General features: G+C 37.9%; 1 protein-coding gene across 1 annotated transcript in view; it reads right to left on the bottom strand.

Annotated features, from left to right (window-relative positions):
• Positions 1-26,576, bottom strand: part of LOC140158777 (asparagine--tRNA ligase, cytoplasmic-like) — a 40,804-nt gene extending 14,228 nt beyond the window's left edge. Inside the window, exons 1-8 of the mRNA XM_072181989.1 lie at positions 26,426-26,576; positions 19,449-19,612; positions 18,760-18,852; positions 9,353-9,442; positions 8,096-8,174; positions 5,623-5,693; positions 5,015-5,101; positions 4,333-4,419 (exon numbers count right to left, since the gene is read on the bottom strand). Coding sequence (XP_072038090.1) covers positions 4,333-4,419; positions 5,015-5,101; positions 5,623-5,693; positions 8,096-8,174; positions 9,353-9,442; positions 18,760-18,852; positions 19,449-19,612; positions 26,426-26,468 — 714 coding nt within the window. The 5' untranslated portion in view covers positions 26,469-26,576. The remainder of the gene's footprint in view (positions 1-4,332; positions 4,420-5,014; positions 5,102-5,622; positions 5,694-8,095; positions 8,175-9,352; positions 9,443-18,759; positions 18,853-19,448; positions 19,613-26,425) is intronic.
• Between the last annotated feature and the right edge of the window lie 1,011 nt (positions 26,577-27,587).

The raw sequence follows: 27,587 nt of genomic DNA, 5'->3' as shown, positions 1-27,587 counted from the left end.
GGGATACATTATCTTGTTGTCCTTGCTGCTGATTAATGTGCATGAGAGTATAGGCCTACCTTGCTCTGTTCATTATGAGGACAATGCTAAATTATATCATCGTTTGAAGTTCTCAGGATCACATGCTTGTTACTACAGTAATACATCGGCAACTTTTCAGCCAGATATTTTAGTGGCTGGGGACGTAAATCCAAACCCAGGTCCTGAAAGTTGTCCTGAAACTGATTCTATTGAACTGGATACTAATCGTACAATAAAATACCAGCGTGACGAACTCATAAACCTATGCTGCCCCCCATATACTATTTCTACCCCGCTTCTCCACCATATTCAATCACTTCACTTAAGACGTCGCCGCACCCACAGAGGTAGGAGAGGGGTAGCGCAAAGATATATCATTGGTTTCCCCTCCTGCTGCCGATCCGGAGTCACACACCCGTCACATAAAGTGGATGTGCTTTAATGCTCAGTTATGTAGTTAGATAGCCACGGACATTGCTGAAATCATAACTGATAATAATCTGGATCTTGTAATGTTAACAGAAACTTGGCTGTATGAGAAAGGCGATGAGCCATATATGAGTTTTATGACCCCTCACGGATTTAACTGTCATTCTTTCCCTCGTGGAGCCCGGGAGGTGGTATTGCCATCATTGTGAGAGAATCTTTATCTAATATGATCACTCTCACTCACCTTGATTACACCTCCTTTGAAAGCGTGGAACTAAAACTGTCCATTCACCAAGTTTCCATCATATGTGTGTGCTTGTATAGACTGCACCCTGGTGAACATCTTGTTAAACATACTAGAGTTAACTTTCCAACTTTCTTGTCTGAATTTACTGACCTTTTATCATCTTACGCTAGTTTGAAGGTCGATGTATCCTTTACTGGGGACTTCAATCTCCATTATGAAGTTCCAACTGATTCTGAAGTCAGACGACAATTTCGATTTTAACTGATTTTGGCTACTCTCAACATGTCGACAAGCCTACTCATAAGCTTAATGGTATCCTGGACTGGGTGGTTGTGCGGAATGACAGATGCGTTACCAAGCACGATGGACGTGTTGAAGTTTCCTAGTTTGTCCGATCATTTTGCTGTTTTTGGTCACTTTGATGTTTCTAGACATACGCCTAGTAGACGCTTCGGTGACCTCGCGTAATTTGCGAGCAGTTAACTTTGACAATCTATAGAAGGGTGTTGTTGAGCTCGGTGGCGCGGCGCGTAGGGGAAGAGTTGGATGCGGTGTGGTCTTGTTGCCGCCAACAATACTGGTCTGCAACTAGTTCTTGACCAACACGCACCCCTGACTACTCGGCAGGTGAGGGATCGTGCATCGGCTCCTTGGTTGACGACTGAAGTGAGGGATGCAAGACGTGAGAAAAGGCGTGCTGAACGGCTCTGGAGGAAAACTGAATTGACTGTTCATAAAGAATTGTACATAAGTTCGAGGAATAATGCTAATAAGTGTGTTACTAATGCTAAGAGGCAATACTTTGCGGACAAAATTGACTCAGCTGCATCTTCCACAAAGCAGCTATTCACAATTGCAAATGACCTTCTCAGAAAATCTCAAACCTCAGTGCTTCCAAATAATGTTGCTCCTAGTGATCTCCGCAAGTCTTCTGCAAATTCTTTGCAGACAAAATCCGCATCTAAGGGATAAACTTGATTCTTGTCAGTGTTTGCCACCATCTTTTACTGCTTTTGAGGGTCCTGTTTTCGATCACTTTGATCCTGTCACTGAAGATGAGATTTCTGAGCTGGTCCATAGTATGCCAACAAAGGGTTGCTTATTAGACCCACTTCCAACGTATCTTGTGAAACAGTGCTTTGTTGATCTTGTTCCTTTGATTAATTATACTATCAATAAGTCCCTTATGAGTGGTATTGTTCCTATTCAGTTTAAGCGTGCTATTGTTGTACCCATCCTTAAAAAGTCCGGTCTTGATAATAACTGTCTTAAGAACTTTCGGCCAGTTTCTAACTTGCCTTTTATTTCTAAAGTTCTTGAAAAGGTCGTCCTTAAACAGCTCCAAAAACACCTCTTTGACAATGATCTTATTGAAGTTCACCAATCCGCGCAGATAGAAAAGGCCATAGCGTAGAGATCACGCGGTGCTGAGTGTCTTGGACGGCCTTCTTAACAACACCGATGTGAAAAAGTTTCTCTTGTGGCTCTCCTTGACCTCAGCGCCCTGCTCGATACGCTTGACCATTCTATTCTCATTGAGCGGCTGGCGACCACTTTCGGTGTCCAAGGAGTTGTACTTGAGTGGTTCACTTCATACGTGACTGAGAGGTTTCAATCTGTTAATATTAATGGAGTGGTTTCGGACCCATTTCCATTACAGTACGGAGTCCCTCAAGGTTCCGTGACTTGGGCCGGTTTTATTCACTCTTTATTCTCAACCTTTATCCGACATCATTATAATGCACAAATGTAATTTCCACAAGTACGCCGACGACACGGAAGTCTCGCAATCTGACACCCCAATAAACTTTGAGCTCACCATATCTTCCATTCAAAACTGTATCAGTTCCATCTTGAGTTGGATGAATAGCAACAAACTTTTGTTAAACACCGACAAGACTGAGATCTTAACTGTTGGTACGCCCTCTCGCATAAAACAAGTTGACAGAGAAGAAGATGATACCATCCAGATTTTGAATTCTGACATATCTTTCCAACAATCTGTTAAATACCTCGGTGTTCGGCTGGACCAAACGCTGTCCATGTCTGACCATATAAGCGATATATGTCGCTCTCTTTATTTATCTTTAAGACAACTTAGCACAATCCGTCCATATTTGTCTGAGGAAGCAACGTCGTGTCTCGTTTATACTCTCTTATCACGCCTCGCCTTGATTTCTGTAATTCCACTTTGGCTGGTATCACTTCTGATCAAATTCTCCGCCTCCAGAGGATCCAAAACTCTGCCGCCCGCTCATTGTTAAAAAAACGTAAATATGATCATATCACTCCCATACTTTATGAGCTTCATTGGCTACCCATAAAATTCCGCATTCAGTTTAAATTATGTGTGTTTGCATACCGCCACTTTACCGGTACCCTTCCGCCTTACCTCTCCGCGGTTCTCTGTACTTATGTTCCTCAACGCTCCCTCCGTTCATCATCTGAAAAGCTACTCAGAACCCCGCGGGTTAATTTATCATCTGCCGGTATGCTCCTTTCGTTATGCTGCCCCTGTAGCTTGGAATTCCCTTCCCAACAACATCCATAATATCACTTCTCTTGCTCAATTCAAATGTAGTCTAAAACTCATTTTTTCCAACATGCTTTCCCTGATTCCTAAGGTCTTGTGTTTCACTGTGTGTCCTTTGGTTCTTTTTTGTTTTCGCGCCCTGAGATCTTTTTTTTGATGTTTTTTTCGCGTTATAAATACGCTCCATTATTATTATTATTATTATATAAGCCTACGTAAACTTTACTTTTACTGTCACTAATATAATTATATAAACTTTTTCATAACAATTTTATAGTATTTTGATGTAATTAATATCAGTATAATTTCGAGTTCAACTGAATGCTTTCATCATGATTAACATCAAAAATAGACTATGGCATAGTCTAGATTATAACTGAACTTTTCCATCTGAAATATGCTATAGTTATTGTTCAAATCATATTTAGCCCCTTTTCTAAAGATACATGGTACGGGCTACAACTGGAATACTGTAATAGACGTGGAACACCTTCGCCCCACACATATGCTGATGGAAGAAATGCATTGTGGGAAGTGTAAGATATCCTCTCTGGCCGACACCAGACCATGAGTGAAGCCAATAGGCATAATCAAGGGAATCACTTTTTAAAATTGGATATGAATTTTGCTACTCAGATAATGTTGCAAGTTCAGCATTTATTTTGTATTGAATTTGGTTAGGGGATGCATTAGGGTTAGGTTTTGCCAACAAATATGCACTCCAATTACACCAAGACTCCTGATAAAAAAGTGATTTAATTCTGTTTCATGATCCCTATTGTGATTCTATCCATCAGCGGAGATCGCATGGGCTATTCCATTTAAAATTCTCACTACCTCTGTGGAAGGTTGTGGAAATATCTTCCACAGAAGGAAAATGTTTTTCAAATGTAACTGGTCAATGTTAATCATTTTGAAACCCATACTCCCCCTGTATTATGGCTTTACCTATATCTTCCACAGCTGGAGTGAGTATTTCAAATGGAAGTTACCCAATGTCTATTGTATTCAAAACTCATACTCCGTCTGTGGAAAACTTTAGCTATATCTCCCACAGGGGTAGTGTCGATTTTAAATGGAATGGCCAAATTCTCATACATACCTCATTGACCAAGTTGTCTGCACCACCAGCAGGTGCAACATGTATCAGCTCCCAGTAGTCACATATCAACTCATGACCATCTGGTGCCTAGGAAAATTAGAAAGGATATTTGAATCAATTAGATCAGCTAGAAATGATTGATATGAGGGCAGCAGGAGATTACACTTTTCTAACAAATAATTCAAACAATGTGTCATCTTGTCAGGATGCTATGCACACAATGTAATGCCAGCCATGGCTAAAACAGTTGTTTCTTTATTTGCTTGTTATTTTTTTCTTTGCTTTTCTTGACATAAAAATTGATTAAAGACTATAATTTGTCAGTGAAAGGGTCAGGAATAGGCTTGGGCGTTTGTCCAAAACAATAAATGTAGATTTTTTTTTTAAATCAATTATTTTCGATCTATCAAATATTGCATAAAAAACCATTTTTGATTGAATTAAAATGTCGATACTTTAATTATGGTGTTTTTAAATGATCGAGTACCTGATTACAAAAACAATTATTTTCGATTAATCAAAATATCGCCCAACCCTGGTCCAGACGAAAATGTGACGGCAACATTCTGTCCAGGCAAGCAAATGTAACCAAATATTTTGCCCTGGTTTGGCAGCAAGAAGCAAGGCATTTACAGGACCCTTAAAGCAAATGTTAACATTGATATATTGTGAAATGACTTACTGTTTTGCCTTCAGGGAGCTCTTTAATTTCTCCATAGAGAGTCACAGTACTCTCTGTTGATAAGATCATGGCATCATAAGTTTGACACTGTAAATCAAACACAAAACAATACACAACATTAATAAAAGTACACATACAATTTTACTTCGGCTGTACAAGTTTTCTGATTAAATATGACCAAATGTGCAATTTTATTTGGAATGCGAGTCCAAACAAAGTGTAATAGTAACATTTAAATAAGCATTCCTTTCATTATTGCCATTTAAAAATGAAGGTTATGAAGCTAGAAAGATAACAATTAAGTTCCTTCACCTTCAGTATTACAGACATTTCACGTTGTCTCCCCGTGGCAGCACCGATTTTCTGCATTCAATATAAAAAGGGCACGCATACACCGGGCAATTCCATTTGAAATCCATACACCCCTATGGAAGACATGACCTTAATCTTCCACACAGGGAGTATGCATTTTAAATGGGGTCATCTGAATGGTCCAGTTTCAACTGGAATAGCCCATTTTGCTGTCTGCGCCCTTTTATACTGCACAGGTATAAGAGTTGCAAAGGTTTGGTTCTGGAAAGAAAAGAGCACTGCTGAGTAACACTTACTAGCTTGTCATTCAGAACACATTGTACAAAGCCTGTTCCATCTCGTAGCACGATGAACATCAATGTCTTACCTACAAGATTTGAGAAAAAACAAAAAAACAGAGAACTTAGATTGCAGGATTTCAATGTAATTTGTTTCAATATTGAGATCTATGATGCATAATGGATGGCCTAAATGCTGTATGGAGTGCATCACATCACTAAAGAAAGATCAAATAAAGGAGAGAATTAGGTGGCTAAACAACCCTGTTCTAGGGGTGGAGGGAGTTATCCCAAGAAGTAGGGTCTGTCAATTGGTCAGGATTTTTGGGGGTTTTATTTCTAAAAATGAGGTCAAGCTTGAAACATCTGAAGAACATAAAAATCTTTTGCAAGCACATTTTGAAAATATTCTGAATTTTTTCCAACAAATTTCAGTCAAAATCAATCCACTTTGGCCAACTTTAGCTGAGTTTAATTGCATACAAATAAAACTTAACTCCCAAAATGAAAAATCTGTGTCGGGTGGGCCTGCAGAGAAGAGATATTTTGTTGAGTTATGGAAAAAAGTCCAACTTTAGAATGCCATAGGGAAAACAAGACCATGGAAATAACTTGCCAGATCAGGTATGGACAGAACTGTGCGCTCTTAATAGCGATCAAAAGAAACTATAACATTATTGAACTTTTAGGTACCAACTAGGTATTTGATAATATTACTAGGGATAACCATCAAAATTTCATGTTGCTCCTTGTTTTTTGGATAGAACTCATCAATAGAGGTATTTTGGTGGTTAAATGGTCAAAATCGGTCAAAACCTTTTTGAATTATGAATTTTCAAAGTTTCCCATTCTGACCGGTCATTGGAACGAAATGAAATGACAAGGTCCAAAAATAGCAATTGGGAGCAAAATTGGCATAAGCATATATTTACCTTTATATATTTCTTTATTTTAACATATGCAAACATGAAACAACATATTGTGAAAGTATCAAAGGGTTTCTTATGAAATGGCACTTTACTAGTCAATGGCATAATTTTTTTTTTCAAACCGAGGCATTGAAATCATGCATTTAGAGAACATTTGGCAAAAATCATCCAAGATGGCCGATATGGCACAAAATCAAAATTGCACTAAGTACAGGTGAACTTTTTTTTTCACAACCAAAAATGTCAATGTTATTGGGTTTAATATGACCAATTAGTAGGTGTATGCAAAGAAAATCTTAAGTGTCATTGAAGGTCATTGACTCATTCACAACAATAGAGGTTATCCACTTCACTCATCATGCTCATGTGTGACTTCTAACAAAAGGTGCTGGTTCCGTAGTATTCCTTATTCAATACAATTCAATGCATGACCTCGAAGTTAGCTGCATGACTTTCGCGGGCTATTTTGAAACAGTTATGGTTGCACATTCAGGTACTTCTTTGAAAGTTCTAAACAAGGTATAGCCAGCAGCAAGTTGTAAATGGTATAGGCCTAAATATAAGAAAACGTTTAGGGTTGAAATCAGGTGAACAATACATCGAATGAGCACGAAACTTCACATTTATGTTCAGAAAGGTGTCTTCTTAGCATGATTTGAAAGGAGTATGGAAATTCCAAAGGGAAGCTGGTGATTTAATTTGTAACTCGAGATCTACTCGTTCAATTTTTTAACCTTTTTACAGAGGGTATGATAGAGGTATTACTGGCAACTCCGCCAAATTACAGCTCAGTAGGCCACGTTGTTCACCTGATCTTATTGACATGAATATTTTGTGCCATTCTTGAGCAGTGCTGAACTCAGCCACTGGCAATTAAGCGCACTGTGGCGATGGACCAATTTTGACTCGCACTTACAGGAAAATGAAATAAGTTATGTTGCTGTAATTTGCAAGATAGTTACAAAGCATAATTGGCATTAACATCCCCAATTTTTACAGAAAAATTATGAAAAATAAAAGAATGAGCTCAATTTAGAAATGTCTGTGCAAGCAGTGCACAGTTGAGCTCCCTGCATGTCTGTGGGAGTGCTCTAATCAAGTTGATGGTTCATTGGTCATCCCTAATTATTACTCTTCATTATGGCTGTCATGTTGCACCTGCACCAATGTCATTCAAACTTCATCTAGTTGCAAAGGGCTCACTGCACTGAGGACATGAAGATTACTTCTGAAAATGTGCGCAAAAATTGCCTATTTGGGCCCCCGCCCCCTAGTGCAAGGAAAAAAGGGGAAAAAGGAGGGAGAGAGAGGAAAAAAGAGAGAAGAGAGAGGGAGAGGAGGGAAAGAGAGATATTGGAATCCATACGATATGCAATACCATACGATTATTATCAATAAGCCTGGCAAAATTGTCTATTTAGGCCCCCGCCCCCCCTAGTTTGGGCCCCCGCCCCATACAGACTTGCCCCCCTGGAAAAAATCCCAGCTACGCCGCTGTGTGAGTCATCATTGCAATGTCTATCTTCATCTTCATACAAGGACTTTAAACACCTGAAGCTTACCCTGTCTGCGTAATCTGTGAACCCATCCTCGGACTCTGACCCTGGTATTACGGTTAGAAGTTGACTCTCTGATCTTGATCTGGAAAGAAAAGTACCAAAATACAACAACATAAGTCCAAAATTTATTTTATATTATTATTTTAAATTTATTTTAAAAAATTTTTTAAAATTTATTTTATATAACATGACATACAGGGTTCAAAAGAAATTAACTCCCCCTCCCTCTAAAATTACTAAACATTTCTTTATATAACTTGACATACATTTCATTGATTTGAAACATTTAAAAACCTGTGAATAGAGGAATCTTTTTCCTACCCTCCCAAAGTAAACATATATATAACTCTCTCATACTTTGACTTCAAGAACATTTGTCAATCAATATGTGATACAGGGCTCTCCTGCACCTTGAAACCTTTAAATTTCAAGGCCTTTCAAGGCCCAAAAGCATGATTTTCAAGGACTTACCACAACACAAAAATCATGATGCGGCTCTCTATGCGGCACATACATGTATTAACGAAGATGACTGCTCCTCTTCGCTCCCCAAATTTGGTCAAAATTCTAATTTTGAAAGACTTTCAAGGACCTTTTGCAAATTTCCAGGAATTTCCAGGCCTTGAAAAGGTGTTTTCAAATTCAAGGACTTTCAAGGACCATGGGAGCCCTGGTGATATGATCTAATCCAGACAAAATGAGGCAATTTTGAACATTAAGTTACTTCAACAGCTAAAAGCCTGCTGTTGCTGTTGCTGAAACTGATACATCCATAACATACTTGGTTACAAGGTAATATTTTTTGCCAGTATCTCATTTATACTTTGATCAGCTTGTAATAGGCAGGACTCATAACATATAGAATGGCATACTCACAGCTGGGTGCTGCGCTTTGCATATTTCATGACCAACACGTGCTTTTGTGAACTTACGCAGGTGTAAGTTGGGACATCATTGACTAGTGCAGTAACAAAAATGAATAATTCACGCTGTAAGAACAGATCATAGTATAACAACTGTTGGGATCAGATTGTGTCACATGTAAGTACTGGGTTTTCAACCTTTTTTTAAATGGAATTCAACTTCTTGAAGTCAGATCATTTTGCAAATACATGTAATAATATTTTGTAATTTTTGTTCATAATAATGGAAATTCTTGCAAAGTTAAGACACTGGATAGTATACATAATGCCCCTTTCTTTTCTTTTTCCAAAACTGTCAAGTTGTTAGAATAAGAATGTGTGAATATTGAATACTTACCTGTTTAGCCTTGGGCAAGGAAGCATCTTCTTGGATGGTGATCTTCTTGGCATCTTCCAAGTTCTTGGCTCTTCGCTCTGCATCTTCAGCCTGAGAAGAAACATACATTTTTTTTATATCACTGTATGAATTACACTTTGCCTGGCTTCAAAAGTGTTACATTATTTTCACAAAAGGCAAAAGGGGATTAAATCATGCCCTGGACATAAATGGGTGAAAGATGCAAAATTGGAATCTACTTAAATTTTGGGAATAAGCTTTTTTTGTGGATATCTATTAAAATGTGTCATAAATGAGGATGATAGGAATACAAAAAATACTTAAAATAATAAACATGTTAACCATACAGGCAATGGCTCGTTAGATGGTTAGACCAACAGTCTCACTATCAACGGTGAAAATCACACATATTTACCTTAAAAGTCAAGGCAAAAGAGTTATTTTTGTGATTTCAGCCATTTTAAAAATGTTGTAAAGAAGAAAATACAGCAATTATGACCCTGGATGTTTAATATTTGCATGAAAGAACATTAAATAAATAAAAAACAATACATCTCATGCCTTCTTTAGCTTTATTCCCACAATTATCGCTTCGTGAATATGCAAATTTATGACAAAATCAGGATTTTCCTAAAAATGGGGTAAAAATGGCCAATTTTGTGAATCTTTGGAAGGCTGTATCTTCGCAACGGATTGTCGGATTGAGTTGATTCAAATGGTTTTTAAAATCATTTTGCAGAAGGAACAATGCTGACAAGTAATTCCAGGGGTGGGTTTGAAATTTTCATGTGGCCGCCCTACTATAATATCACAAAATTACAATCTCTATAAAATGTTAATTAGAAAAGAAAATGCTTAGAGTTATTTCGAAGGGTAGGTTTTCATTTAATAAGTAAATCCCTTAATTGACTTGCCATTACTTTTACTTAGCTACAGCTTGATGAAAGTACACATCTGGTTCAGTAATGCCTAGTTAAATGTTAATCGGGATGCAAAAACAGGAATGAAAAATCTGCAAAGTTTCATAAAAAGCACACAGTGCCTACAATTACATAATATATCAATCTCGGTAAAATGTTAATCAGAAAAGAAAATGTTTGGGTTTATTTAGAAAGATAGATTTTTATTAAAAAAGGATATTTGAATCAATCAGATCAGCTAGAAATGATTGATATGAGGGCAGCAGGAGATTACACTTTTTTACTAAATAATTCAAACAATCTGTCATCTTGTCAGGATGCTATGCACACAATGTAATGCCAGCAATGGCTAAAACAGTTTCAAGACTATAATTTGTCAGTAAAAGGGTCAGGAGTAGAGTTGGGCGATTGTTCAAAACAATCAATTTTGTTTAAATTAATTATTTTCGATGTATCGGATATCGTATGACTCTAATTGGTTGAGCATTATTTGTTGCATAGAATCCTACTGTTAAACATAAAAAATTTAAAAAAATTTGGATTTATATAGTGCCTTTTTCCAGCTAGATCTTGAATGATTCAAAGCGCTGTAATTTTGCTGCCATGGTGAATCATCACAATCAGATCGCATCATCTAGGCCAGTTGCAGCCGAACCTCAGGCGCAGACCTATCCACACTTTTTAATACATGGCTGTGTATTTTTTAAGTGGAAAATGTGCGTTTTACAATTATTTAACTTGATATGATATTCTGATTGTAGTGTCAGGTAATTATCATCTTAAAAAATGCAACACTGAAAACATTGCTTAAAAAATATGCTCAGAAAAACAATAAATTATTTTGGATTAAATCAAAATGTAGATTTTTATTCAAAATTCAATCCATTGAATTGAATTGTAATATTGGTATCTAGCTGCATCGCGATGAAAGTACACAGCTGGTTTACTTATATCAAGTTAAAAATGAGTGACCCGATCTACAGCCTCATCCCCAATTTTTTTAAATGGATATTTTGGCATCAGAAGAAAGCTCATTTTTTTCTCATAATCGCGGCCTAAAATATATTACATCAGTGGCTCCGGACCCCACCCACCAATAATTTGGGACAGACACCATTGCCCCCCCCCCCCATATTTAAAATCTTCTGGAGCCTCTGTTCCATTTAGATGAAAAACAAAATGATAGCCTCATCCCCTATTGTGGTATACCACACATACTTCTATGCACAATTGTGAAGCATGTTTTTACTTCTAATATCAAAATGGCTAGTGCAATTTACCTCAAAACTTGGGAATTAGATTATTTTGGTACAGGTCTCAATGTGGGTACAAAACACAATTTAAGAAAAAATCTGACCACCTACCTTTAAAATGGTATTATGTTTTACATATTTTAATAAGAATGCAACTACTTGCTTTCCACCAAGAGTGACCGAAAAATTGGGGAGGAAGGGCCAGAGACGTTGTAGGGCTATAATACTTGATTTTGTTTTTTGCAAAATGAATGTTTGACTGATTACCACAAACTAAACTTTTGTTGTTGTTGACCTGATCAGCCTTACTTTGAGGAGGAACTGCTTTAATTTCCTGGTCATTAGTGTGGTTGAAACTTGAATAGTGTAGAAATATTTTTAGCACAAATGTTTATTTCTCACTGCACAAACGTGCCAAGAGGCACGCTAAAATAAGCCCTGATGATTTGAAGACGCTATGTTATGGAGTGGGACCTTTGTAATTACACATAAATCAACTTAATTTGAATTTCATGTGTCAGGTTGGAAATATTTAAAACTAGCGGGAGACCCGCGCTTTGCGCGGGTCCCCGCTAGTTGAGTAAACGTAAACGGGAGCGGTTAGTAAACGGGAGCGGTTAGTAAACGGGAGCGGTTAGTAAACGGGAGCGGTTAGTAAACGGGAGCGGTTAGGGAGCGGTTAGTAAACGGGAGCGGTTAGTAAACGGGAGCGGTTAGTAAACGGGAGTGTTTAGTAAACGGGAGTAAACGGTAATGATAATCATGCTGTCTTAGTGTAGATTATTCATCCAGCAATAATCAGATGTTGATAATCATGTTAGCTCCTGTCATGTAAGAAGCTAAACTTTTATTTAAAGGCTTAATGTACGGTTTCTGTCCATTTTGAGCTGAAATAACGAGGTAACGTGAAAGAAACACTGCTTGTTATTTTGGCCGTTTAACACGCAGTTCTATGGGCGGACATAAAGTCATAATTTCTTGAATTTATGACTTTATGTCGAACTTTGCTCTGTTTACCTACAAACACAACAAATTTGGCTGATTCCATTTTGGTGCAAGTTGTGACATGTGTAAACATTACAAATATGCCAAAAAATCAGGTTTGAAAAAAATTAACCAAATATATATTACTAGGCGGTTACCCGTATTTGGCGGTTCTCGGCTGTCGCGGTTACCTGGCTGATGGTGACTGATGTCCATAGGACAGTTTTTACTAATTTGACCTCAGATGACCCATTGTGACCTTGAAATGACCTTCCAAAATTTGGCTCTAAATGTTGACTGTACCCACCACGTTTCATGCCCATACGACAGTTTTAGTAACTTGACCTTGGATGACCCTAAAATGACCGTCCAAAAATTGGACTCTAAAAGTTGACTGTACCCATCAAGTTTCATGCCCATACAACAGTTTTTACTAATTTGACCTCAGATGACCCCTGGATGACCCCAAAATGGTCGTCCAAAAATTTGACTCTAAAAGTTGATTGTACCCACCAAGTTTCATGCCCATACGACAGTTTTTACTAATTTGACCTCAGATGACCCCTGTTTGACCTCGGGTGATCTTGGCTCACTAGCCGAAACAAACTTGTTCTGTCTGAGGTCCAGATGCACCCACCCACCAAGTTTGAGGAACGTGCGACTCCTAGTCTCCGAGAAAATAGGCGGAAAACAGTTTTTACTAATTTGACCTCAGATGACCCCTGGGTGACCATGACCCACTAACCAATACCAACTTGTTCCGTCTTATGTCCAGATGCACCTACCCACCAAGTTGCATGCCCATATGACAGTATTTACTAATTTGACCCTAGATGACCTCTGGTGACCTTGACCCACTAACCAATACAAACTTGTTCTGTCCCGGTCAAGACGCACCCACCCGCTCAAGTTGCATGCCCATATGACAGTATTTACTAATTTGACCCCTAGATGACCTCTGGTGACCTTGACCCACTAACCAATACAAACTTGTTCTGTCCCGGGTCAAGACGCACCCACCCGTCAAGTTCGAGGAACGTGCGACCCCCAGTCTCCGAGAAAAACAGTTTTTACTAATTTGACCCCTGGATGACCTTGGGTAACCTTTACCCACTAACCAATACAAACTTGTTCTGTATGGGGTCAAGCTGCACCCACCCACCAAGTTTGAGGAACGTGGCGACCCCTAGTCTCCGAGAAAATAGGCGGACAGACAGACTCACAGACAGACATACAGACAGACTACCAGTATTATTATATAGATAGGCGGTTACCCATATTTGGCGGTTCTCGGCTGGGCACGATTACCTGGCTGATGGTGACTGTACCCACCAAGTTTGATGCCCATATGACAGTTTTTACTAATTTGACCTCAGATGACCCCTGGTGACCCCAAAATGACCTTCCAGAAATTTGGCTCTAAATGTTGACTGTACTCACCAAGTTTCATGCCCATACGACAGTTTTTACTAACTTGACCTCAGATGACCCGTGAGTGACCTCGGATGACCCCAAAATGACCTTCCAAAATTGTGGCTTTAAATGTTGTCTGTACGTACCAAGTTGCATGCCCATACGACAGTTTTTACCAATTTGACCTCAGATGACCTGGGGTGACCTCTGATGACCCCAAAATGACCTTCCAAAATTTTGGCTCTTTATGTTGTCTGTACCTACCAAGTTTCATGCCCATACGACAGTTTTTAGTAATTTGACCTCAGATGACCCCTGGGAGGGGACCCCGGGGTCAGATGACTTAACTAACATAAACTTCTTCTTGCCAGGACAGAACTACACCCACCCACCGAGTTTGGGCCCTGTACGACCCACGACGGCCTCACCACGACAGTTTTTAGTCATTTGACCTCAGATGACCCCTGGGAGGGGACCCGGGGTCAGATGACTTAACTAACATAAACTTCTTCTTGCCAGGACAGAACTACACCCACTCACCAAGTTTGAGCCCCGTACGACTTACGACGGCCTCACATTAGCAGTCACAGACAGACAAACAGACAAATAGACAAATAGACAAATAGACAAACAGACAAACAGAGAATAGCGTATTATTATATAGATAAGATCGTACATTATGACTTTAAGTGAATATCCAGATCTGTGATAATGTTGTTATACTCACTCAATCCCTCAGATTTATTTTGCAAATCTGTCACCCAATGACCCCTTTTTTCACCAGCTTAAACCCAATGACCCCTACACCAAATCTGCAAACTTTATATTTTAGGCGCTTCGCGCGCATTGTGAACAAATTTAACATTTTTGTAGCAATTTCAGTTTCAAAAAGGCAAATTTTCACAAAATGTTGCCCAGAAAGTTATGTTTTACGGTTAATAGCACTGAATTTTAGCGTTTTCACACATTTTCTTGGAGGCCCCCACTACTGAATAACCCCCTTTTTGACCATAATCGCCTTCGATAGACCCCTAGTGTCATACTCTGGTAGGGACAGGTACGTTACTTTCATATTGCCCCCCGCCACCTCCCGGCGCACCCTCCATCAGACACCCTCTCTCCGCGTATTGATTAGTGTCAAAATGGTGCTTCAATTGAGCCTTTTGATTTTTTTCAAATACTCAACCCCCCCTGATACCCCCTGCGTATAAAAAAGTGTCCGTTTTGGCTTCTGTTTTGGACACCTGTACACTTTAAAGCAATGACAAAACAAAAATGGTCCCCGAAATGGCTTCGATTAGACCTAGGACAAGGTCTTTATTTTGATCAAGTGTTCGTGATTCTGAGTAGACACCACCCCAGGCCCTCGAAATCCGCGGTAACGCGGTCGCGCCTGTTCCCAGAAAAAAAAAAAAAAATTGAGGTAACAGAAAAAAAAAATTTAAAAAAAAAAATTGATTTTTTTTTATTTTAAAAAATTTTTCTAAGTTTTTTTTTTAATGTTTTCTTACGCACCCACAAACCTTACTGCATGTATTCAAACCACCCAAGCCCAAATAACATAACCCAAACCCTTGCCCTTACCCCCAAAAGGGAATTAGGTAGAAATTGATTTCACCTGAAAATGACAGAAAATCTGACCTATATTTAATGTTTTTAAATGCATTGCATGAATGTGTTTATAACGTTTTAATTACTTTAAATTGGCCTCATTTCAATTTTCATGGAAATTGTTATTTTTGTTGCCAACAAAATAAAAGAGAAACCTTTCACATAATTTTGGAAATTTGAAAAAATTTCTAAAATTCTGGAAATACAAAAAAAATACATTTAAGTGCAAAAGCTTTTTTCTTATGGGTAAGAACTTTTTTCTTACATGCAACAGCTTTTTTTTTATTGCAGGGTAGAAATTTGATAAATAGGTCATCATATACAAAATGCATGCATGGACCTATTTATCAAATTTCTAACCTGCAAGAAAAAGGCTGTTGCATGCAAGAAAAAAAAGTATTTTTTTTGTATTTTCAGAATTTTAGATTTTTTTTTGTATTTTTTAATTTATGTTAAAGCTTTCTCTTTTTCATAATAAGCCATAAAAATATCTATTTTGATGAGATGAGGCTAAATAAAGTATTAAATAATACTAAACATGCTATATACTCATTATACTGTTATACATGTAGGTCCAATTTTGGGGTGAAATCAATTTCACCCCTACATGTAATTATCTTTTGGGGGTTGGGCAAGGGTGTTAGGCTTGGTTGGGTTTGTATATTTATAGTAAGGTTTGTGAGATGGGTAAGAGTTTCAAGTGTAAGGTCAGGAAGAACGAGTTATTAAAATTTATGCTATAATTACTTGACCATGTCGGAAATGAATCCCACAAGATAATTCTGAAGATGAGGAAGTCCAACACTCAACTCTTGTTCATTGTTGTATTGTAGAGCATAAAATGTAGCGTATTTTACACATTACTCTTTACAATGCATTCTTCATGCACATTAGTTACCCCCCCCCCACCCATGGGGGCCCCCTCCCACATACCGAAGAGGGGTGTCAAAAATTTTCTGAATCATCGTTTTTTATATTGTGCATTAAATATATCAATTTCAGCCATGTAGGCCATGTTATTAGGCAAAGAAAAAACTTTAAAGAATGCCTCTCATGTACAAAAGTATAGGAAACTGAACATTTAAAACCACTTTTTTAGGATGAAGGAAGCATATTTTTCAAAAACGTCTGAAACAGGTCAAGAATTACTTTAACATCTAGATATATGCATTTTTATGTCACAAAGGGCCTCTTTTGGGGTGCTAAATCTGCTTAAATCGCCCAGGCTCGACCCCTGCGGGGGGCTCTGCCCCCTCGACCCCCGCAGGGGCTCTGCTTCTTTGACCGTGGATAATATTTCAGAGGTTTTTTTTATCAAAGCCCACTCTCATGCCTGAATTAGAGCCTCAGAATGGTGATTTCTTACTTTTAAGTCTAAAATCCATGATTTTTTAAGGCTTTTTGAGCCCCTGGACCCCAATCGTTAAGGGTGAGCGACAAGGCGCTCGCGAATTTCACAGAAAATTTAAAGCAACATAGTTGGAGTTCCCAGACAGGAAATATTTTTCCTATGCCCTGCACCACCCCCCCCTCAGACCATCAGACAACCCTCTTGTGGCGCGGGACCTATAAACCCAGGCGCAGTACGTGTCAGTGTGCGTGACTCGTCACTCATCGCGCGCGTGCATTTGATGCGTTTTTTTGGTCATGACCTGAGCCGTAAGGTTATTGACCTCAACAGCCTAGCAACCACCCATTTTTTTTGTTATTTCCATAGTGATTGAATAGTTTTGCAAAAATGAACCTCAGATGGTTTAATGGCAATATGTACCCGATCAATGTACGAATAAATCAGAGCTGAAAGTGAAATCATCTCTGAGTCTATTCGCGAACAAGATTTAGCGACTTCCTTTTATTTATATAGATGTTGCCAGTAGTTTATCTAATTTTTGTTTGTGAGAAAACAAAAGATAATACCATATAACATTGGCATAAGTATGAAAAATCCATGATCTGTGTCCTTATGTGAATAACAACCAATATATTTCCCTCGCCTTGTAAATGCAAGCTTTGTGGTTTGACATGGCAATGCTATTCCAGTTGAAATCCATACACCATCTATGGAAAACATGACCTTAATCACCCACACAGGGAGTGTAGATTTCAAATGGAATCATCCATTCAGGTAATCCTGTTTGAAATTCACACTACCAGTGTGGAAGATTAAGGTCATATCTTCCTGAAATAACTTAATGCATGATTTGGCACTGTAGGTTAGTCCAACCATGACTTAGAAGTAACTAACACAATCACAATGCCAGGTCACTTGATATACATATTACTGCCATCACAAATGAAGTTGAATACAATTTGGAGAATGGCTTGTTTAGAGGTTAATAACTGCGCATCGGTTATTTGGAGGGCATTGTGAAAAAACATTTTGCCTTTGGAACCCAGGAATATTCCGAGGTCCAAAGCAAAATATTAAGATTTTTCACAGTGCCCGACATATTATCGATATAAAGTTATTAACCTCATTCATAACCGTCACTTTCATCTCTTTACTTTACAAAATAACACACAATTTTCCTCAAAAATAAACAATTTTCACGTTTTGTCTTTCCTAAAATCTGACGGCGTTCAGTGTTTTCGTTTTGGCAAATAAATAAAAATGATTGGATCACATGTATCGCGTATATTAATGAGGTTATGAATTCCAATTAATATAATTATTTTCACACCAAAGTATAAAAATACTTCATAAAACTTCATTTTGCCTTGAGCCCTTCATACTAGCAAAAGGAGCCCAATTAAAAATGTCTGTAATGTGTATTTTTAGCAATCTTTTACCTTCAACCTGTAGAGTCTACAACTTAATTTTTTGATATACATGTATGTTCTTACTGAGAGTCGGTAAATAAATAAAAACCTTAAAAATCAATCAAAAATATTTAAATGCAGTAAAAGACATTTAGAATTCTTATTTTCCTTATTCATTGAGACTCGATACACAATTACAATATCTCACAAAATAGCTTTGTTGACTTTACATCCCACTATGGTGAGAAGCACAGTGCACTGGTTGAAATTTCCAAGGAGGGAGGAAATGGTAAAATCACAAAATTTTATTACTTAACTGTAACTAAAGAATTTCATTTTAATGCTACAATGCCTCAAATCAGGTAAAAATGGTGTAAAAGAAGTTATTAAAAAATACAGAAATCACTAAATGTGGTCATTTTACTGCTATTCCACTGGATACACATCAACAACACACATGACTTACCTCTTTCTTTTCCTTGTCTGCTGCCTTCTTCTGTTCCCTTGCAAAGAGCTTGGACACTTTCTTCCTCTGGGCCTGGGATACTTCTTCCCACCTCTGCAAAAAGAAAACCTTTGTTAAAGTTTTTGTTTTTATTATACTCCATATATATATTGGTACACGTCATGTGACTGTCAATAGACCCCTTTTTCAGCAAATCTGCCACTCAATGACCCCTTTGTTTTGACATTGATCAGCTTACACCAAATGACCTCCTTTTTTTAGAAACTTGCACCAAATCTTCCCACTTCGCAAACAATTCTGTAGAAAGTTTACCTTCAAAATGGCAAATGTTCACAAAATTTTGCACATTTTTGCCCAGAAAGCTATTTTTCACGGTCTATGACACCCAATTTTTAGTGTTTCCATAAATAACATGCACCACATATTCTAGTGTGTGTCCCCTACCCCCAAATTATACTAAATCAGGTTAGGCTACATGTACAGTACTTGACACAACTCATCTTATTTACTTTAGATTGCATTACACAATACCTCATTCATTTGGCCTCAAATACATAAAAAACCTTTGTGGCTGTTTAGTGATTACATTATTTCATCATTTTGGTAAAAACGACTTCATAGAAATCTTACACTACATGTATTACAGCTTTAAATTTGACAGTGATGTCAGTTTTGTTCTGTATGTTTACCTCGCCTTCTTTCTTAGCATCCACCATAAACTTTGGAAATGGCTCTCCTCCAGCACACTTCATTGCCTGTAGCAGTGTCTTGACTGGTTTCTGCTCACTGCCATCACCCGTCTCATCAATGCCCTCTTTCTCAGATATATACATCACCTCCATCTTCTTATCATCTGCATCAGCAAACAAAGATACCAACAAACAAATGATGTAAGGCAAACCAATAATTGAGAGTTGTCCTCCCAAGCATAAAATGGAGGAAGTTATACGGTCAGGATTTATACTTTTTTTCTCCTGAGAACAATCGGCCATTCTTATCTGCTTAAAACCTGAACAAGAGAGGTTTGGAATGGGTATACTATACATATTATTATTTGTTATATTGGGCTATTCCACTTGTAATCCACACTCCCCCTGTGGAAAATTTAGCTTAAGTCTTCCACAGAGGGAGCATGTTTTTCAAATGGAATTGGCTAGGGTTAATTATTTTAAAACCCATACTTCTCTATGACTGTACCTTTATCTTGGAGTGAGTATTACAAATGAAAGTTACCAAATTCTAATTTAAAACCAACATTCCCTCTGTTGAAGATTTTAGCTAAAGCTTCCACAGAGGGCATGGATTTCAAATCGAATTCAGCCCATTACAGAAAATAGTTACTGAATACTGACCGTGTACCAAAGCGACTTATCCTTTTTTAGTGGCCGAAATAGCCACCTGGTGGCAAGAGTAGCCCAGTTTACGGTATATTGAAATTAGGCCTTCCAAATTGGTATATTTCCAGAGAAATTATCAAAAACCTGCTGAATACTAGTGTCATGTAATCTCGCGTTTTGTTGCGCAATTTTTCGCGTTTTAAATTTAGTATCGCGTTTTTTTAATTTAGTGACGCTGACGCGCGCCATATTTTTTTATTTGGAGCGGCAGATCAAAAAGATGAATCGAGAGTCAACGCACAGTATAGCCTTTTTTTATATATTTCTGAGAAACAAGACCTAAATCACAGTTGTTTTAAGATGTCGTGAGATGATAGCCAGGTGGTGTATGACGTGCAGTCCCTAAATTCAGTAAATTTTCATCGTCAACCGTGTAATTGAATGGGATTATTTTGAAATGTTAAAACACTTGAAATATCACAAACAAATAGGCCTATGTTGATAAATAATATAAATATAAGCTAAAACCGTTGGGGTTTGATAATGAACCCCACAAAACTAACCGAGTATATGGAAAATGCCATACGGCCGGGCGGTTTCACGAGTTGCCGGCTCGATCATGTCATCCGCCGCCTGATGATAGCGGTGGTAAACCATAACAAGGAAGTAATTACACATGCTCATGCTTCGATGTTATATTAATCAATGTGAAACAGTTTGCCACCGCTATCATCTCACGACAACTAGTCTCGACTGTGGTATACCAGTATGAAACTACATGTATTAATTTAACAGTTTTTTGATGATATCTTCGGAAAAAAACCTATTTGGAACTCCTCATTTCAAGATGTTAAATGAGAAAAATAGGATCTCTCATTTGGTATTAATTTACATGATTATCATTATAATGTTTTGCAGCAAACCTTTGTCACTTTGACGAGAGTGTACTTTAAGTGTACATCACATATTTACTGTGTTGAAATCATTGGTCTCAGATTGGCTGCTGAGGCGAACTTAGTGCGGAACACCCCACCTTCGTGTCCTTTATCATATTGATATCTATCATGCTACGGTGGGGACTGCAAGCTGCAGTCCAAAATGGCGAGATCGGGACCGTTGACATAACATCGATCAAATAAACCGTGGTCTTGAATTTCTTAAGAAGTCCTGGCCTAAAAACAATGTTGTTTTTCAGGAGAAAACATATCAATCTTTGATATTATGAAGTATAAAATTGTTGGACAAAGTGGAACATCGTTTATTCGAGCATTTATTTAGATTGTTTTTGCTATGGAAAAATACGAAAATTGTTCAATTTTGCAAAGAGGGGTAAAGTAAAATCTCATTGAAAATATAATTTTTCCTCAAAATCATGTCCACAATATGATTAAATTGACTGTTTTTAACTATATTCTAACAATTAAAACTACAAAGAGTGTGATGAAATACAAACATTTTGCATGACTTCATGACTTCAATTTCGGTCCGTGTTCTGCACAAAATGAAGGTCACAAAAATATGTGCACTTGCCCAAGGAAAAATAGTCCACTAGGAAATTCATTACCCGATTTATTAGCTCAGATTTATTCAAGATTCAGATATGTTCTTGACCATTTTTTGACATTCCTCAACTATTTCTTTATTTAAATTGTAAAGAAATAGTTATGAAATAGTCAATAACTTCTGAATCTGAACTGAATCTTAAGAAATTAACCTCCGTTGGTTTCCGTCAGTTTCACGCAACTTAAGGGGGTACATGTACTACACCCATGGCCAATTTTGTGCCTATTTTTGCATTTTTCACAAAAAATTATAGCACATTGGTGACAAGTAAGATATGTGGAAGTGTATATTATAGGGGCAAGGACTACAACTACTGCATTGAAAATTCAGCAACTCAAGGCAAGTACCGTAGTTATTGATTTATTGATCAAATATTGGTTTCCCACTCCACAACTGTTGTCTGTGCGGAAATAAAATTTCCAGTGCAGTAGTTGTAGTCCTTGCCCCTATAATATACATATCTTACTTGTCACCAATGCACTATATTAAATTTTTGAGAAAAATGCAAAATTAGGCACAAAATTGGCCAGGGGTGTAGTACCCCCTTAAATTATACAGACCAAAATAATCTCTAGCACATACAGGATACCACAAAACAACTCGTTCATCATGGCTTTTTTACCAAAACAACATATTTTATGGACAGTATTTGATATCCACCTGGAGTGGAATCGGTTAAAAAATAACGTAGCAAAATTTAGAAACAAATTTCAAGACTAAATATCACATAGAGAAACATCCTGAGCATAAAAACCAACGCCTGAATTGGCTGTCCAATGGTCTCGATCAAGTAGGCCCTGTCTAGCTTCGCTCAGAGCCAATAAAAACACCGTAGACTACAATACCAGTATATAGGTATGCCAGGTGAATTCAAATTTGCCACCAAATTGCATCATTTTATCAAATTAAAGCCCTTGAGTAAAGAAAGCCAAAACTGAAAACCTTTTTGTCATATCCGTAGCAAAGTTACATCTTGTCAAAGATTGACTTTCATCAAAAAGATTCAGCTAGCAAAATTCCACAGCATTTCGGTGGTGTTTCTAGATCTTAGACAGTCTCATGATGATAGCAGCTTTTCAAAATCCCTCTAAAATTCCATGTGCAAGTGCCTCATCACCATAAAAATCATATATTTGGGTCAAGTGAAGTATAGACAACATATTTATGTAGGTTTCCTTGACCTACCTGTTCTTGAAAAAGTTTTAAATTTCTATGTAAATATGTATTATGTTTGGGCCCGGTCTAGGCGAATTTGGCTGACTATATAATGAAAGACAAAGATAAAGATAATTTATCGCGTCTGACGTCACCTGTCAATCAAACTCGAGCACGGTTTGTTTACAAGTGTCGTGATGATGACTTGCTGAACGCGGATTTATAACCGTGCGCCTTATTGTTAATTTTGCACCTTTCGACATGCAAACCATCTCAAACGTTAGGTCTTTATAGTAGGAATTTATGATAAGAAATAAGGTACCGCTAAGATGTACCTCATTTCCTATCATACTGAACCGCTTGTCTTGAGTCACTGAAATTTCAGTGTAGTAATTGGATTCCTTGCCTCTATAATATACATAAATTTTGTTACCAGTGTGTTATTATTTTTTGAGAAAAATGCAAAAATAGTCACAAATTTACCTTAGGGGTGTAGTACCCCCTTAAATAGCTCCATACTCCGTTGGTGAAATCAATATTCTATTGTTGACATAGATAAAGAAAGTTAAACATATACATTGTGAAATACACATGTGATCGAATATTCAATACAAGCACCTGGATTTTAGGTGAATGGACTATTTGTGTTCCTTTATATAATTGTAATTCTCAAAATTAAATATATCACAATTTTAACTTACGATTTAAAAATCGTTCGCCAAAAATGCAGTAAAAATGTATCCAGAGCCAACAGGATTGGTCGCTAATTAGTGTATTTAATTTCAAGTTAGTGTATTAAAAACAAAACCTGGGATTTACCTCAAAACAAATCGAATTTCCTTGTAATAGCAACACCATATGGGATATTATGTCTGGTTCCATACAGCAATATGCAGTATTGCTGTCTGGTAAGCAGGTACGAATAATTCCGCGTGAATTGAGACAGGGCCGTAGCAAGCGGGGCGGCCGGGGATGCCATGGCCGCCCCACTTTTTGTGAAATTTGTTATGTTTTTCTTTATATCTTTATTTCAATTCGGGAATATATTTGTAATTTGGCCGCCCCACATTTGTGATGGTCGCCCCACATTTTTCAACCATGCTACGGCCTTGAATTGAGACGTCGGAGCAGGTCAAACACAGAGGACTAGCCTACATCCTGTATCCTACTATCACTCAAACAAGCAAATCTCTTCACGAATTCACTCACCTTGCGATCCTACATCATCAGTTGAAACAAACATCTAAGTTTCCAAAAACAACTTTGTCATTCCTCAAAACTACAAGTAACTTCATTAATAAAAATTGAAATCCTACTATTACCCGTTATTGAAAATTTTGTTCGATTTATGTCAACCAAAAGAACGCACGAGTCGAGTTCAGTTGACCAAAATGGTATCTCCTGCCTCCTGGTCACCTCAGATATGACGTCAGTATCAAGCTGCTTATTAAATATTCATGAAACCGACCACGTGGTCACAATCGGTGGATCGGATTGGTTGAAATCAACGCCACGTTTTTGACCTTACAGGGGTCAGAGATATGCATGTATACATATATTCATGTATGAAAACAGCGATGCAGATCATCACCGGGACTGAGAAATGCAACATTTTCGATGTTTGTACCGGGGAGTTTCAGACACGGAGACTCCGCGGAGATTTCTACAAATTCGTCCAAAGGTAACCGAAGGGTTGGAGATCGCATTTTTAACTATCACTAAATGTTTCGGAATTGAGGTCGGCTAAAAAGTAGATCGTTTCAGGGACTGTAATTGGTGTATGTCACATTTTGAACAGTGAGCGATAAGTGACCAATTTGACGTTCAGCTAGACTGCCTAACTGGCCTGTATCTCGTTTCGGCCAAAGTATGTCTGTAATACATACCTGTTTTTAATGACTTTGCAACAATGTTTCTATTGTCAGCAATAACAGCTTGCATTCACACTTTTGAGTTTATATGGTGAATTTTCGTACACATCATAAATAAGTGAAATCAGAATATCCTGAAAGGAATTTAGGTAACGAATTCAACGACACTGACCTCGCAACAGCTAATGTTTTCATGTAAACATGGCGTCATTAGACATTTTTAGCCTACGTTTCGTATCCTACTATCGGATCGTTGAAACAACGAAACCTCAATCCCCGGCCTCATTCACGAATTCACTCACCTTCCTACACCACCAGTTGAAATAAAATTCGAAACATCCCGTGTTATTCCTCAAAACTACATGCACCTTCATTAATAAAAAATTGAAATCCTAGTAGAAATCTGTTATCGAAAATTGTTTGATATAAAACGTCACCAAAAGTAATTTTTCTGAAGAGTAGATACCGCGTGTCAAAATGGCGGCCGCAGTCGCATCCCCCCAGCTTTGTACGTGTACCCAGGTCACGGTATGTCTACGTGACGAACAGTCAAGGTCAGAGAACAGCGCAACCTGTCTGCTGTCATGACGTAATATAATGGCTCCGCCCAATGAACGGCGCTGTCAATCATCCTTATTGCCTTTGTCGAACAGACTTTTACGCAGTTAGAGCTCACGCTGTCCTCACTTTTAGGATCGACGAGCGTCAGGCCGACACAATCTGGTTGTGTAGGAGACTATCATCATGATGCCCACGTTGGAACCATTGGATTACGGAAGAAATATTCATACCAGGACTGAAGCAAATGTGGCCATTTCTATGTTTGTACCGGGCAAGTACCGGACATTTTTCAACACGGAGCTAGCGGAAAATACTGCAAATTCGTCCAAGGTAAGCAAAGGGTTGGGGATCGCATTTTAACTTTGACTAAACTGTTTCGGAGTTAAGGCACGCTAAAAGTATACCATTTTGGGGGCTGTATTTGGTGTACATGTGACGTTTTGAAAAGAGTAAAAAACGACCACTTATTCGCTATTGCTGAAGTATACCCGCCGAATCATGTACCAATACACAAGGTATTGGTACATGAGATCAGGTATAACGTTCAGCACGAGTGTTTATCTTTACTCAGGGTGATGGGATATTAGAGCATGCGCAAATCGTAATAATTTGTAGAATAGAACTTGGTGGTATCTCACATGATAGTCGTACTATGCTTAGCCCGAGTCGCTCGGCTTATCTCGAACAAAATCGCCATGCGTAGCAGCGTAGAGCTAAACGAGAGGATTCGCCGTACTATCACGGCAATTTTTGACACGAAGATATAGGGATGATGACGCTGCGGGATGTCAGTAATTCCATTTATGAGGAATTAGTCACATTTCACAAGCAAGGTCCCAGGAACTTGCGCGTTCTTTTCGCATGAATATGTTAATGTACCGGTAATTAATGTTTGTTTAAAAGGGATGACATTTTTTGTTATACGGACAGCGTTAACCATCACGTATACGTGCGCGACGTCAAGCGTGTGCATTGGACCTTGTGCAAAATAATACGCGGTGGACGAGTAGCAGTACATACGCTTATTAAATTTGTAAAAGCAAAAGGAAATCTGAATAACACTAACACTCAGTGTAACAGTATAACAAAAAAACCAACAGTATGAGTATTCATGATTCATGTCCGTTTCTTCTGCCAGTGGCTCCTTGTAACGTTTCACGTTTAATTCGCAATACTCACCAATACTTAATTTACTAATCCCTTCATTAACACCTGCCATCATTTACTGAAATCACCACAAAATTCTACTAAAAACAGGTATCCTGTTCCAAAAGCTGGAACCGAGGTGTGTTACACACGTTGCATCAGACAACCTGAAGCTGAATTTACACTCAGTCGCTAAGCGATAAATGATTGAACTTCAACCAATGAAGTGCAGCATGTTCTGTGTGTCGAGAAAAAATAGGTGTTTCATTGGTCAAAAGTCGATCGCTTGTCATTTCAGCGACTAAAGTGTAAACTTAGTTTAAGTGGCTAAAAATAGCACACAGTGTTTCTTACCTAAAAACACATTTATAAGAAAAATAATTTAGTTTTGTATTAAATATAATCATTTACCCACTACAATTTGAGTTCATCAATAGTTTAAGATTTATCATTTGATTTTCACTGGTTAGAATTTCATAAAGTTGTAAAACAATGGTAAAAACATTATTTTTCAGGTAAAAACACTAACTTACTCTCAGTCCCAATGAGGGCGCCATAGTAGTAGTAGTAGGTTGGACTTCCCGCCTCTTGTTTCAGGCGCACCCCTTCGATGACAGATGCTCTGTTGAAGGGTCCATCCCGGGGTCCATACCAAAAATAATCATTTATATAGCACGCAGAAAATAGTTCGCAGTCACCAAGATGCGTAACAAGTAGGGTAAATTGGGGTAAATGGAACGCTTAAGCAATAAATCACTTTCTGTGGTCGGGAGGGTATCCATATATGATTTTTGTTTGTTTCAATAAGTAGATAATATGTTTTTACAACTTGTTTAAACAGATAAACTCCCATTTTATGCTTTGTTTCTTGTACTCTGTCGAAATACATACATGGTCATGGTGTTCCAGTTACCCCAACAAATTGGGGTAAATGGAACGGTAAGGTGGGTAATTGGAACAAGGGGCATTACTTGCAAGGAGCCTACATTCATAGCTGTATTTACATTGGAAAGACATCAGAATATTTTATTTAACATATATCTTGTGACTAAACAAAAGAATAACAACAATAAGTTTAGTTTTCATGATTTTTTATAAACATGGTAAAATACCACGTAAAAATACACTTTCTCTTGGTACATAACAGAAAAAATGTTTTTCAGATTTAAAAAAATCAATAGAGAGCCTAATCTAC

This window comes from Amphiura filiformis, chromosome 8 (assembly GCF_039555335.1).
Source record: "Amphiura filiformis chromosome 8, Afil_fr2py, whole genome shotgun sequence".
Classification (NCBI taxonomy): Eukaryota; Metazoa; Echinodermata; class Ophiuroidea; order Amphilepidida; family Amphiuridae; genus Amphiura; species Amphiura filiformis.
The sequence above is the reverse complement of the archived record's forward strand: the minus strand, read 5'-3'. Positions and strand labels throughout refer to the sequence as shown.